Below are 15,153 nucleotides of genomic sequence, written 5' to 3'. Positions count from 1 at the left end.
TTTCTGTATGCAATGAACCTTCCACAGGGGAGAGCAGGCTGGGATTCCTCTCCTTTTCCTTCCTCCATTCTTTCTTCTAAAGGAGCAAGTCTCAAGTTGCAACAAAGGAATTATAGGTTAGGTATTAGGCAAAACTTTCTCACTGGGAGGGTAGTAAAGCACTACAACAGGCTACCCAGAGAGGTGGTGGAATCTCCATCCTTAGAGGCTTTTAAGACCCAGCTCGACAAGGCTGGGCTCGGATGATCTAGTTGAGGATGATCCTGCTTTAAGCAGGGGGTTGGTCCATGATTCCCTGCTTTAAGGGCAAGATGAAAATTAGGGCAATTCCAATAGTTATATTTTTGCTTTGATCTTAAACTGAAAAATATAGTGCTATCCCTTAGCATTAATATGTAAAGCTTCTTGTTTCTGTTTAACTAGAGAAAAATATGTTATATGTGATGATGCACCACACTATCTGCACTCCCCTTTTCAAAATCCCAGATCATTGCATGGATCCAGAGCTAAAGCCTTACTCTGGGCTCGTGCTGAAGAGCACTCGCAGTCGATCCAGCTGTAAACAGGTGCCTGGTCATTTTGGTTTGGGAGTCAAATGTGAGGCTAGATACATCACTATGTGTTTTTAAACCAAAGGTAGGCAAAATAGAGCCCACAGGCCAGATTCAACTCTCCAGGCAATTTCATCCAGCCCATGGGCTCTCACCAATGAATTGTATGTCGCCTAGTCCACGCGCCTTGTGGAAGAGCACAGCCCAGCCGGCACACAGGTTCCGGGCTGAGCTGCTGCTGCCACTGCTGCAGCCACTAGGGACCTGCTCAGCTTCCCCATTGTCCAGCAGCTCCTCCTCGTCTCCCTCCTGCAGCACTCATTCTGGGCAGTAGGTAGGGAAGCAGTGGGGGTGGGAGGTGGTGCAGCTGGGCAGGGAGTGTGGGGCTGGGGCTGATGGGAGTGTGGAGCTTGGGTGGGCACGGTGTGGGTGTGAGGGAGGGCAGGGAGGTGTTGGGACCCCTCTACACATTCCCCCCAATGGCACACAGGCCCCACTGCTGGCAGCAGCAGCAGCAGGTGGTGGGCCGTCTGGGCAACTCGTGGCTCAAGCAGGCACTGCTGCCCAGCAGTACGCGGCTGCAGCCAGAGTTATGTGTGGCAGCAAGAAGCACAGCCAGGCCAGCCCGCCTCTATCATGCAGGGCTCCCTGCAGTGCATGTGCAGCTCCCAGCACTCACGCGCAACTGGGGAGAAGTCCTACATGCTGGAGCTGGCTGCCTTCCCCACTCCCTGCTGCCACATGTAGGTGCCAGGACTCACCCGGAAGCAGGGAGCAGGCGTAGACAATGGAAGGCCGGGGCTAATGATGCAGCGGTGACAGGGCAGAGGGCTATAAGGCAGCCTGGACACAGGCTCTGGGCGGGTGCCGCGGGGGATGGGAGGGGTGCACAGACAGACATGCAGCTGGAGCCTGCAGCAGCCTGGCAGTGTGTACTGCACTGTCCACCACAGCAGGTAAGTCTGTCATGGGGAAGGGACATGGGGTGGTAGAGCAGATTGAAGCCCTCCACAGTGAGGGAGGAAGTGGGGCAGAGGCAGGGGTTAATGGAGCCCCGGGGCCAGGGTGGGTTGTGGGATGTCTAGAACCTAGGCAGCTCCCCCAGGCTTTGTGCAGGGGGGAAGGCTAGTGCTACTGCATGCACCTTGGTGGAGGCCCAGGGGGCACATGCCCCCCAGATTTGTGTGCGGAGGTGGCTGCCACTGTGGGCTGGGCTCTGCGCCACTCCAAGGCAGCAGCAGCAGGTCACAGAGCCCAGTCCGCAGTTCCAGCCGCCTCTGCCCTGCACACAGATCCAGGGGACATGTGCCCCCTCAGCCTCTGCCAGGGTGCACAGTGGCACTAGACCCTGGATGAGCTACTTGAGTTCCAAGCATTCCGCGGTCCTTGGGCCCCATTCACCCTGGCCCTTGCCCCTTCCCCACTTCCTCCTTTACCATGGGGGCCTCGATCTGCCCCCTCATGCCCCTTCCCCACAACAGACTTACCTGCTGGGGGGTGTGAATGTACATGCACAAGCATGCACACACTCAGCCCTCCAAATAATACTTTCTCCCTCCGCCTATGGGGGTGGGGCTCCCCTCCACTACTGGCAGAGTCCTGGGACTTGGCTGTGGCAGCAGAAAGCAGGGAAAGCAATCAGTTCCATTGCACAGGACTTCCCCCAGTGGCATGTGAGTGCCAGGAGTTGCACATGTGCTGCCAGGAGCTCCACCTGATAGAGGCAGATCAGCCTGGCTGCGCTCCTTGCTACCATGTGCAGCTCTGGCCGGAGATGTGCACCACTGGGTGGCAGTGGCTGTGCAGGCTGCTAGCACCCTGAGAGCCTGCCACATATTGCTACTACTGCCAGCAGGAGCTGCATGCCATGGGGAGGTGTGTGGGAGCTCCCCACACTCCCTCACACCCCAGAAACCCCACACATACAACCCCCGCAACATACCCTACATCCCCACCACACAGCCATAACCCCTCACAAACCACCCCCACACCCCCATCATAAACACCCCACACACAATATATAAGAGTAAGATTTTATTTTTAGCTGGTATCCAATCATCTCCATCTACACTACTTAAACACACATAAATCAAAACAAAAAGGTTTTTTTTTTTAATGTCAGAATGTTATTGTAGATGCTTGGCTTTTAGTATATGATTTGGTTTCTTTCTGGTTCCAAGATGGCAGCCTTCCAAAAGTCATCATTCTGAGGCAGGGGGACAGATTTCTGACGGGAGTGGTCAAGGGTTAGGGGCAGGACTTCTGGCCCAAAATGGCAACCAGTAGGGCTGTGTGAAACTCCAGCAGCTGTTTCGTTTCAGAAGTGTTTCGGCACCCAAAACACCAACTCCAAATCAGAACAGAAGGCTCCAACACATCTCCAAAATGAAAAGGGACCATCTGAAACATTCTGGAATGTTTCGGATGTTTTGGAGGTGGACTTGCGGGGAAACAGAAACTCAGAAGAGGGAATGCCTCTGCCTGCTGAGGAGGGTGATATGGCAGGATTCCCACCTGCACCCCAGAAACGAGGGGGCAGTGTAGTGTGGGATCATTTTGAGGTGGCAGATGATCCCACATATGCTTTCTGCCTGCACTGCCGATGCAAGACCAGCCAAGAAACACTTCAGCACCGTGGGGATGCTGATGCATCTCAGGAGGTACCATCCCCTTGCTCTTCAGTTTGGCACCACTGGGAACATGCCCGAAGGGAAGTCCCCTTCTTGTTCCAAAGCCCCCATCCTCCCAAAGCACAGCCAGGCCACCGTGGGGGAAGGGCAGAGGGAAAGGGGGGTGCGTTCCAAAGGTGAGAGAGATCACCCAGAGCATTGGGTAGATGCTTGCTCTGGATGGCCAGCCCTTCTCCTTAGTTGAGTGTCAGGTTTCAGGCAGCTCATGGTGCTCATGGCCCCATCATACTGTGTGCCTGCATGCACCACCTTCAGCAGGATGGTGGTGCCCTCTCTGTATGAGGTATGCAGGGAGTACTTGAGGGAGGAGCTGCGCAAGGCAGGTCCACGGGTGGCCTTACACTTCACCTCAGACATCTGGAGCAGCCGGGGTGGAGACCATGCCTACCTCTCCCTCACCGGGCACTGGTGTGACCAGGCAGGCGATCAGTGGGCTCTCCTTCAAGCTGAGGTGATGGATGAGTCCCACACAACAACCAAGATCATGGGGGCCATGAACCGCTTGGTGCAGTGGTGGCTCGTTGGACATGGCGAGCTCACCCGCAGGTTCACGGTCACTGACAACGGGGACCAGTAAGGTCAAGGCAGTCCGTGACGCCAACTTTGTTGGCTTCCACTGTGTGGCACAAAAGTTCCACTTTATAGTCAGGGACGCCTTAGAGAGGAACAGGGCTGCCACTGAGGGCACCGTCACAACCAGCCAGCTCATTTCAAAATGCAGAAAGGTGACAGGCTACTTCCACCACAGCATCAGGGGGGCAAGATGGTATGAGACAAACACGCAGAGCTGAGCATCCTGCAGCACAAAACCATGCCACTTTTACTGCTACATCCCCCTTCTCTGCGCAGCCTGACCCTCACACCGACATCTCAATTTACATTTTCACTCACTGGCTTTCTTGCCTGCATTGTATGTCAGACTCTGGCTTTTTTACTATTCATTCCATCCAGTAAGAGCACATACACACCAACTGCAGATGCTTCTTCCACCTGATGAAGGGTTTTAAAACCTGAAAGTTTGCTAAGATATATTTCTCCAACTATTTGGTTTGTCTAATAAAAGATATCAAAGGTACCCTTGACTGGCCCGTGCTGGAACCAGGACCCAAAGCAGGGTCAAAGGGCCAGGGGCCCACCATGAGGGATGCCCAGAGCAAGAGGCTTGGGATTCCAACTGGCCTGAAGGTGGGGCCAGGGCCTAAGGGGGAGCCAAAGGTCCCAGAGAGGGGACCACAGCTGCAGGGGATGAAGGATGCAATGTGCAAGTCACGGGCCACAGTGTTAGGGGAGGCATGGAATTGCAGAATGGATGTCACCCCAAGATACCTAAAAGGGGCAGCCTCCTGCCTGGGAAACATCTGAATCAGTTTTCCATCAAGGCATGGCAGGAAAAAGAGGGGGTAGGTGGTTGGCCCAGAAACAGGTTGGTGGATGGGGATCTAACCGTAACTGGGAAGGCCCCCTGTTACAGGCTACCATCACTGCTGGTTTGATCTGCTGTGCCTTAACAGACATACAAAGTCACACGTCACAAGTTTTGCTTTGAACAGTTTGAGGTGCAGTTTCACAGAAACCCCTGCACCCATCTCCTTGAATCCTGGCCGGCTTCATGCCTGGAGAAGGGCCTACTATACCTGCTATCTTCATCTGAATCAGGCAAGAAATGACAAAGCTATAGGCATTTTAGTGATTCCACATTATAGCCTATGGCCAAATCACCAAAACAGCATCGAAACTCCGAAACAGGTTCAGCCAAATTGAAAGAGAACAGCAATCTGAAACACCGACTGGAATCCCTGTCCCTCTGAAACTGCCAAATTTGAAACTGAATCAACACAGCTGTTTCGCACAACCCTAGCAACCAGGGGGCAGGGCACCTGTCAAGGGGCGCGGCTACCGACCTGAACAGCTCGCCAAAACTCGTTAAGCGGCCTCCAGACAAAATAATTGTCCGCCCCTGTTTTAACAGTAGGCTGGTGCCTACTGGTGTTGGAGCAGGCAGCCACAGCAAAGCCTCTGGCAGCAGCACGGGGTGAATCTCAGGGCAGCCGACTGGGGCGCTCTTCCTGCCAGCCCAGAGAAAGTGCCATGTGCAGGCCTGCGCCAGCCCAGTGCTAGAGTCCGACCGCAGCAGGGCCGAGGCCGTCTAGCCCTGGGCCCATCCCTGGAGCTTCCTCCTCGGCTGTACTGGGCCCAGCGTGACCCCCGGATGAGGAGCACAGCACCGCGGCGCCCTCGCCGCAGCGAAGACCGGGCAGCCACAGACTCCCCTCCCGCCAAGCCCTATCCTGCCCTCCTGCGTCTCGCGCAAGCTGGGGCCAGGCCTTGCCGTCACGTGCCCAGCCTAACGGGCTGGTCTCACTCGAAGTCACGTGCCGGGGGAGGGCCTGTGTGACGTAAAATGGCTCAGGCTTCACGTGGCAGGGGTCGGCGGGAGGAAGAGGCTGGGGCTAGAAGAGGACGGTGTCACGTGGGGGGCGCGCGCGTGCGCACTGCCCGTCGGGCGGCGGGGAGCGGAGCGGTGCTAGGCCGGGCCATGGCGGCGGGCAGAGGTAAGTCTCTGTGCTGGGACCGCCCCGTCCCGGGCTGCCGCCGCCCCCCAGCGCCTGGACAGGCCCCGTACAGGAGTCCGGCGGGGCGGGGCGGGGTGTGGGACCGGCCGCGGGGCAGGGTTTGCCCGCGGGGGCCCGTTTGGAGCCGCAGTCGCGCTGCTCAGCCTCTGGGCCGCGCAGGGCGGGGGGCGCCTCCCACCCTCCCGGCGAAGGCCGCTCGCAGCAAGGGGCCAGAGTAACTGTTGGGGCGCGGAGTCGCCCGCCCCGCCCGCTGAGCGCCTGCCCGATTACGAAGGTGCTGGGCACGGAGGTGGCGGCTGCTAGGGTTGCGCAGCACCCGCCCCTGCGTCCAGTTCGTGGGATAAGGAGCCAGCAAGTGATGGCATTTTGGGGGGGAATAAGTTTGTCCTATTCCGGGTTTTTTCTCATCTCTAATTGATTGAACATGTAGCTGGGTCAGTAATTGGATCATTGCATGTTAAGTGTAACATGTAGATGATGTACCTTAAATGCCTAGCATGCTCCCAGTTCAAAACAGCTGAGTCTTGTCACAAGCTCTGTTTAAACCCATAGCTTCTGGGCTGAGAGAAAAGGCTGTGTTTGCAGCCTGAGTACGCACTTGTCCCAGTTTAATGCTGGTTAGACAGGCTGCTGCCAGTGCTGGGCTATTAGCAGTCCTCAAACAAATTCCTTTCTTTTTTGAGGCCTCTAAATAGCCCTTTGAAAGCTGTTTTCCCCATTGCTGTTTCTGGTGCAGTTGATGGTCTGCATTTAAATGGCAGGACTGTGTTTAACTAATGCTTGTTACAATGTAAGCAATAGGCAACAAGCAAATTAACAGACCTTCTGGATATCAGTGGCTTCTATAGTCTGTATGACCTTACATGCTGCCTAAATTGATGCAGAGGGCATTTGAAATCTGTATGTTCTCTCTTCCAGTTTTATCATTCTTAACATCTCTTCATTGGGAGGAAGAGGAATGGGAGTTGGCCTTTTTATAGTGCTCTCTAGTAAGATACATGAGATGTACTAAAATAGTGTGCCTAGCACTCAAACTCGCCAAACACCCACTTCTACTGCATATCCTGAAATGTGAGAGTTGATGAGATCTCTTACCAGCTGATGTTGCTTGTGTACAGCCTGTCATCTCTCTCCTGGAGGGTTAGCAAACATTGTGTTGGTCAGAGAATGTGTGTCTGATTCAGCATGTTGTATTATAGTTGCATAGTTTCCAGGATTTTCAGTTAACTGTTAAGTTGATGATATTTTCATTATAAATAGCTTCTGCTATAAAATAAAATCTTTGTTCCACGATAAAACTTGCATGTTCATGCCAAAAAAACCCAACCTTATCCACTTTTAATCCCTGTCTCTCTAGACTTGTGGGACCAATATTTTTTAACTTTTAGGATGCATCCTAGAAAATATTTATCTGCAAATTAAATCTTTGGATGTAATACAGGAACACTGGATTATCATGTCAATTGCATGTCCTAGAGAGAAATCCATGTAAGAATATATTTACTAGAGCAGGGCCAGGAAATCAAAAATAGGAACTGTAGAACAGGCACTTCTAGCATTTGGGGAGGGGTTTATTTTTGGGAGGTTGCCTTTTACTTTAGACATTTTCTGAATGCAGCAAAGCCTCTTTCAGAAACCTAAAATGTTATTGCTATGACAGAAACCCGTAAAAGCCATGGTAGTTTAAGCTTTCATCATATGTTGCAGGTGGACATTACAATAGTCCACTAAACTGCAGTCTGGGAAGAATTAAGAAGGGGAAATAAAGGCTGACCTTTTGGGGGCCAGTGACTTTTAGGTTAGATGGAAGGGAGTGGGGGGTTTTCCCCTTGGTAGAAGTATGAAATATTCTATGGGAGTTTTGAGAATTTTTTAAACATCTTTTTAAGGTGAGAAGAGGTGAGCCTTTACCTAGCTGTTCTTTATAAGGAGGCTCAAACAATTACTATGTACATCTCTCCAGGGTGATAATACCATTGACCATGCTCAAAAAGATCCCCCATGTCTGTGTGCAACTTTCTAAGACTAGCTAGTGGAAGTAGATTTGACTAGCAAATAAACTTGGTCTATTTGCCCAGTGGTGTCACATTGCCAAACTACATGCCCTTAGGCTGACATTTATTTTCATATTCACAGGAAAGAATGAGGACTCCTACAAGGTATTGGACCTGACAGAATACACCAAGAATCAGTCTTGGTGGCGCAAGCTCTTTGCACCACATTCTGGGTCAAGTGCTGAAAAATATAATGTAGCAACACAGCTGGTGATTGGAGGAGTCACTGGATGGTAAGCTGATGATGTAGGTCAGTTTTGGTTCCTGTAGCAGCAGGGTATCTGTGTAATGTGTTTGCATTGGTATGGATGGAAATTGAGTGCTAATCCTCATTGGGTTATATCTGCACATTGGCTGGATATCCCATGAAGTACAGGTATGTATGCTGGGTGGTAAAGGCTTAGCCTTTCAAAAGTGGAGGGAAATTAGATTTGACTCCACATCTTTAGACATGTCGTTTTCAATCATGTTAGTTTTTCCATAGATTTTTTTTTTTAAGATTTGGTGGAACAATTATGGTCTCCTAATCTGCCCTCTTCCATTTTACAGTCCAGAGAATTTCATGCAATTGTTCTCACACATTTTTGAAGCATAAAAATATATTTTTAAAAGATACAGGAAACAAGGATTTTTGGACCTCTCTTATTGAACCAGCTGCATGGCTGGGATAGACCTAGAAAAGCTTTCGGGTATCACAGTACCCTTCCTCAGGTCTCTAGGAAAGAAGCAGGTTTTGTTTCCATGGGAAATAAAACATCGTGAGTCCCTCAGAACCAACTGTTTTGTGTAAAAGCCCACATTTCTTCTTTTTCTTCACTACTAAATTGGCTTTCTTCCTTTTAGGTAAGGAGCTCCTATTAGAAGAACTATATGCAAAGACCAACCACTTACCACCTAAGGGTGGAGCATCTTTGGACAATTAAATTAATTATATGGTTGGGTGTTATGTAAGTTTATTCTCCTGACATGACCTTTTTTGATTTGTAGGTGTACTGGCTTCATCTTCCAGAAAGTTGGAAAGCTGGCAGCGACAGCAGTGGGAGGTGGCTTTTTCCTACTTCAGGTGGGCACGAGTGATCAGGATATTGTGAAAACTGTTCTCTCTCTTAAGGGAGAGAATGGTTAGAGAACTGGCCTGGACTCAGGATACATAGCATTAATTCTCTGCTTTGCAGGGGAAGTTATAAGTAAGCCAACATACTCAAAAGTAATTAGGCACCTAACTCCCATTGAAACAGGTTATTATAGCACAAGGGTGTTGAAAAAATACACTGGAGATTGGGAGGTGCTTGGTTACTATGGTAATGAGTTTTATATAAGAATCTTATATAAAATGTGATGAATCATAGTGGGTAAGTCTTCTCCCTTCTGAATAGCTGCAGCTGAGTCAGATCCATAGTCCTGTAAAGCTGATGACTCTTTATGTCCATGCTAGTCTATGGTTTTGCACAAATAATTGTCCCACCATGAGCAATGGCTTCATTCAGATACCAGAGCAGACCTCTCTTCTAGAGTGACTGCAGAGGAAACAGTGTGCTCTGCACTGAGGGTTAGATGAGAGCCATGTTTTTTATTTAACAGTGACTTCTAGCAAAAGTTGATCAGAGACATAATCCTGTAGCTGGGCTAAATTGGGCAGTCATAAGCTCCTTTTGAGGTTGGAATCCTTTGGAGTCTGGTCAGGACAGAGAGAATCCTCTATTTGAGGAGAAGAGAGAGGAAAATTGCACAGCAGCAAAATTAATCCTTTGTATTTTCTTGGCCTATGCCGCTCTTGGATTTTAAAAATCCTTTTCTCCTAAAGGAGAAGGAAGTGTCCTGTACTGTTCTGCTAGCCTAGCAAACCTACATTACACTAGCCTGCGAGTGACTAGAACCCATCCAACAATTATTCATTTGTTTAATAATAGTATTTGGATGATGTGTTGATTAGTTCCCTTAGATCCACCAGTCTTTATCCCAAAATGTAGATGTCTCCCCAAATACCCCGTTTAAATCAGACTGTATTTCACTGCTAAACTACCATGGCAGATCAAAATACTTGCACAGGAACAACCTATTAATAAACCATAGCCTCCCACAGCAGCAAGAGAGATGGAACATGAAACTTGTAGAGGCTCCAAATATAACAGCTATAATAATAGTGAGGATGAGGGAATACAACTGGCTCCAGCTTTATATTGCAGAGGAGAGAGGTTGAAAGAGCTTGTCTTTAACAGCGTGCTCTGCTTAACAATTTCCATTAGAGAACTCTAGCAGGATCTTTCAGCAAGCTATATAAGAGTGTGGGTGGAATTTATGTAATTTTAGGGTTTGATTCTTGTGCAGTTCCTTGTTCTTTTAGCTTATCTGTGTTCTGTCTCCATTGCCTAGTGTTGTAGAAGAGCTTATATATGTAAGAGTGGCAGGATGGTTCCTCCTAGGGTTGTTGAAGGAGCTGCTTTGTTTGGGAAAGGGAGAGGAAGTCAAGAAGTTCTGGGTCACTTAAGTAAGTTTCTTGCCATCCCTCACAAATGTAGATTGCAAACCACAAGGGCTACATCAAAGTGGACTGGAAGCTAGTTGAGCGGGATGTGAACAAAGCCAAGCAGCAGCTGAAATTTCACAGCAGTGGTAACCCACTGATCCCAGAAACTAAAAGCAGAGCTGATGAGGTGAGAACATTTTTTTTCTTCCCTTTTTCTTAGTTTGCGAGTTTGTGTACATGTGTACATCCAGCACAAGGAGAGGGATATTACTAATAACTTTTGGTGTTCTTGGGATAGATGTGTAGATGAGGTGTTAAGAGTAGTTGCACAGTAGTAAGCCTAGGTGGTAAGCAAAGCTGCTAGAGTCTGTGAAACGGACAAGATGGCTTCCAAACAGGGTTATGACATATAGTACCTGGGACCAAACCCCCAGGCTACAGGTGGAACTCCTGGAATGCATAGACTGCAGAGAAGGGTCTTCCTAGAGTGGTGAAGATAGCTGTGCAGATATTACAGAATAAAAGCACATCTAACGCTTTAGCCTTCCTCTACCCTTTGACCCAATTTGTGCATAGTGACCCTGTGGAAGGTTTTTGTTTATGTACCTCATAATCTTAGATCCTTGCCTGTTTAATTTTGATAAGGCTGTAAACATTTGAAGCAGCTAACTTCTTTGGTCTAACTCAACTGCTGGTCAATATGCCTGGACTATGTTGGAATCTCACCTGTCGATGACTGACTAATAAACAAAGTAGGAAGGACTTCTTTTGGGAGAGGTCATTGCTTCACCTCCCTTGGAAAGTGAGCCCAGCAATAAACAGGGTCACTTGCTATTAATTTTGGCCATTAGTTGAACTAAGTAAAAGTACATGCAGTCTGGTGAAGTGGCATGTAGTGGAGCTACTGGTGGAAGGGAGTGGTACTTATCACATGCAAGTGACTGGCTCTAGCATGCTGTCTTGTTCTCCCTCTCTTCTCTGCCCAGGTTATCACGTTTCTGAAGAAGAATGTTATCCTGACTGGAGGGTTTGCTGGTGGATTCCTGCTTGGAATGGCTTCCTAAAAACTGCATCCAACTGCCTCAGCGTCCCTTCATGCTCAGCCTCTCCTGCACTCCTCTCCACGTCCAACTAGGAAAAGAGTGGGTTTTGCCAACTGACTTGGCTTCCTCAGGTCTTACTTCCTCTCCCTGGGCTTCAGCCCCTGCTTCCTGTAACATTTGCCACACATTTTTCCTCCCTTTTTTTCCCCCTTGTGTCTGAGCTCTCTTGATGTAGAGCTCCATTTGGTGCATCTGAACTTGCAGGTAAAAAGCTCATGAACCTCAATATTAGCTTGTCAGTTTGATTCTTTTCCCCACCTGGCAAATCCCACAACAGATTTCTAGGTCAGGTGCAGTGCCATACGTAGATGATGACGGGAATCTGAAAGCAGGTGCAAGGACAGACAGCTTTAAACTTCTGTTTCCCAGCACTGCTAGCAGTTCTGTATCCTCTGTTCTCTGGTAACTGAAAAGCCCTTGCTTCCAGCTGTAAGGGGACAAAGGAAATGTTGCCTGAAATCATATGCTTGGCTATCCTTGGATGGAAATAGAATTACAAAAGGGTAAGTCAGACTTACCAAAGGGTAAGTTCAGACATGCTCTGAAGTGGGCACCAGTGTTTTTTGGGAAAACAGCTGATTCAGTGATAGATGGTGGTTGAGTAAGTATACCTGCTGGCTTGTTTAGAAGTACTCTAACAGATGGGTTCTTCTGTCTTTGCCCCTTTTTATACCTTTGCCATTAGACTACTCACAGATGGCTGCTGGGCATAATCTCTGCTGTTATTTATACTGGAAATGCAGCACTGGCACTGCAGATGGAAAAACTGACTTCCTGATCCTTTATCATGGGTTTTGAAAGTCGCTGAGCTTCCTACCATTTATAATGCATTCTCTTTCTTCACTGTCTACTTTATGGCTCAGCTTGTGAACTTGACACCATACAGAATGCCTGAACCATTTTTATGTGACTGCCAAAACCAGCTCCAGCTGCCCTGGCATACTTGTGTTGTGGCAGTTACTGTAACATGCACATTGGTCAGATTTGACATTTAAGGGACTGCAGCCTCTATATAGTTGGGGGCATTGTGGAATTACAACTACCTGCAGTGTACAGGGCACAAGGAACAGGAGCTATCCAGGATATATTGTACTCTTCCAGGATTCCAGTTTTTCAATGCATGCAGTAGTGTTGGTGTCTCAGACTGACTAAAATTGCTCTAAATACAAAACATTGTTTATTTTCCTTTGAGCGCTCTACCTACTGAGAACTGGACAGATGGAGCTTGTGAAAGTATGAACTTTTCAGTTTGCCTACCAGCCAGCTGCACTTGGGTGACAGCCACTGTAAAACATGGTGATTAGCTCCCTGTGGCATGTACACTTACTAAGTAGTATTTGACACATGATCTAATAAATCATAAGAATCTGTGCTTTAAAAAAATCTTGGTTTATATGGTGAGAGATTCATATGTAGTCTTTTTAAACTGAGACCGGAACTGGCATAGATTATGAAAGCTGCTGCTTGGAGCAGCTATTCTAGAACAGCCCATTTTACCTCCCTTTCTGGAGAAGGTGGGGGGGGAAAGGATGCTTGTTTCTTTCTTTCTAAACTAGATACTGGGTTGTGGAAAAGCAAGTCACCATCTCTAAATTGTTGCAAAAATAATTCTGCTTTACTTTAAGCCTTTGGTAGCCTCTCCTCCTTCCTGGGTTCTGCTTCATTCTTTCACTGTGCCGGAAACAAGTGTCTGGGTGAAAGTAGCCTCCTTCAGTTCGTTTAATTCCTGCGCCTGCAGAACAACTCCAGCATACCCTGGGTTATAATGTGGCTTGGCTGGGGAAGGTAGGCCTAGTGTTACTAAGGCCTGAATTGATCTCTAAGCTACAAGACAAAAGGAAAAAGTGTTAAAAATAACTTGGAGATCCAGTCAGCATTTGCTAGCACTAGGCCTTTGTCTCCCTGCCCCAGTCCCTTTTTGAATTGGTAGCCTGGAAGGCAAGGGGCTTGTTGGCTCCGTTCAGATGACAGTGATTAGCTGTTCTGGCTGAGGGTGGGTTACTTATTAAAAACCTGTTCCCACTCGCCATTAAAATCCCAGGAAGTGGGTTGTATGTGTGGTCAGACACTGTTCTGAATGTAGTGTGTGGCACAAAGATGCACTTTATTTGTTATGCTGCAATAACTCTGTTTAGCTAGCTCTTGACCTAGCTGGAAACAGGGTGTTTACCCAGAGGAAGGATGCTGGGGGCCCTGAGTGCTCTCTTAGAGCTGTGGTAGCTTGATGACTGCAGTTTTTTATGAGAGCACCTGATATATGTAAATTGTTTCTCTCAATCTCTCCACCATAATAAGTTCAGCAGCTCAGTGTCATCTGCTTAACCTTCCTTGCTTTCCTGATCCAATAGTGTAGATCAGGAGAAACATTCCTTTAGCCAGAGAACAGAAGAGAAATTCCTGCTATGTATCAGCAGCAGGGTAGGAGACATTGGACTCATACTATGTGACAGATAACGTACAGTCAAAAGCTGTAGCCATCACACAGAGATATAAGTTCACAGTAAATCTTTATCTGTTAGAGAGCAGGATAAATAGCTGCTGTTGGGAAAAGGGCTTCATGTTGATGAATTTATAAAATATGCAATCCAGGGAGCTCCTGTTGCTACAAGAAAATACCTATACTTCTGCCTGCTGTGCTGGCTAACAAAACTCCTTATTGAGAGACTTCTGTCTTCAAAGCTTTCTCCAAAGACAGTGCTGAATAGACACACATGCACTTGTGCATGCACACATTTTTCCTTTAGAAGGCCCAGTTTTAGGATGATGGCTATAAATTAATCAAAACTTCTGACATGTTTCATCAGCCAACTTATCAGTTGGAAGCTTGGCAGTGAACTTTGTTCATGTGGTTATAAAACCTGAGAAGTCTTGTTTCACTGTCCCCTACTCCAGCTGCTGATGTGTTCCTCCTCAGGTATGAAAGACTGCTAAATATAGGAAGTAAGTGCTGCTGATGTATTGTGCCAGTCTAAGAAACAAGCACATTCTTATTAGGCCTTAGAGCTATTTCTAGCAGCAACTTCCTGCATATAGGAATACCAGCCTTTCAGATGTTATTCTAGGCAAAAGGCTAATAAATCTTATAAGGAATATATGGGGAATCTGTTCTGGCTCGGAGTCCCTTAAAAATAGCTGCTGTTTGACTGCAGTATTATGTATTGCTGCCATGAAACAAAGCAGCTAGTAGAAGGAGCTAAAAATTTAACTTTTCAAAACTGCTGGAGGGGATCTCAGAAGCAATCAAAGGGAGGAAGCCATATTGACTTTTGATCTGAACAAGTGACTTGAAGCAAGACCAGGGATATCAGAGTTTGACATGAGGAGATTAATTATTATTGTGAGAGTATAAAACTTCCAGACTGGAATTTCCAGGTTATGTGTCACTACACCGTGTGCCAGGAGTGGAAGGTTTGTCTCTCTTTATTTCAAATGTATGAATCTAGGATGGAATTTTTTTGGATCGTATTGCGGGTGCCAAAATGAAATCCAACTCCGTTTTGTTTCAACTAAGCACCAATTCCAGTAAGTTATAGTTTAAGAATGTACTAGTCTTTAAAAATTTTTTGTATATCATCTGTAAATGCTTGAAGTGATATTTTAATTAAACTGTTTTACTCTAATTATTAGTGTGGGGTCTGTTCACTTCTTGGGAACAAAAATCTTTTCCATGCCCTACACTGCAGATGCTCTGTCACTAGTAACCTAAGGGAGAGCA

General features: G+C 47.7%; 1 protein-coding gene across 1 annotated transcript; it reads left to right on the top strand.

Moving 5' to 3' along the window:
• Positions 1-5,673: 5,673 nt before the first annotated feature.
• Positions 5,674-15,058, top strand: FUNDC2 (FUN14 domain containing 2). The gene is made up of 5 exons (XM_090059351.1): positions 5,674-5,793; positions 7,951-8,101; positions 8,856-8,931; positions 10,388-10,522; positions 11,322-15,058. Exons 1-5 carry the CDS (start codon positions 5,778-5,780, stop codon positions 11,397-11,399), a joined length of 456 nt encoding a protein of 151 aa, XP_089915477.1. The 5' UTR covers positions 5,674-5,777; the 3' UTR covers positions 11,400-15,058.
• Positions 15,059-15,153: the final 95 nt, after the last annotated feature.

This window comes from Crocodylus siamensis, chromosome 8 (assembly GCF_052110815.1).
Source record: "Crocodylus siamensis isolate JL-2025a chromosome 8, ASM5211081v1, whole genome shotgun sequence".
Taxonomy (NCBI): domain Eukaryota; kingdom Metazoa; phylum Chordata; order Crocodylia; family Crocodylidae; genus Crocodylus; species Crocodylus siamensis.
This window is presented reverse-complemented; position numbering and strand designations above follow the sequence as displayed.

Coding starts and splice junctions, on each gene's coding strand:
- FUNDC2 (XM_090059351.1), top strand. Junction 8,102..8,855: donor ATTGGAGGAGTCACTGGATG/GTAAGCTGATGA, acceptor TTTGATTTGTAG/GTGTACTGGCTTCATCTTCC. Junction 8,932..10,387: donor GTGGCTTTTTCCTACTTCAG/GTGGGCACGAGT, acceptor TCACAAATGTAG/ATTGCAAACCACAAGGGCTA.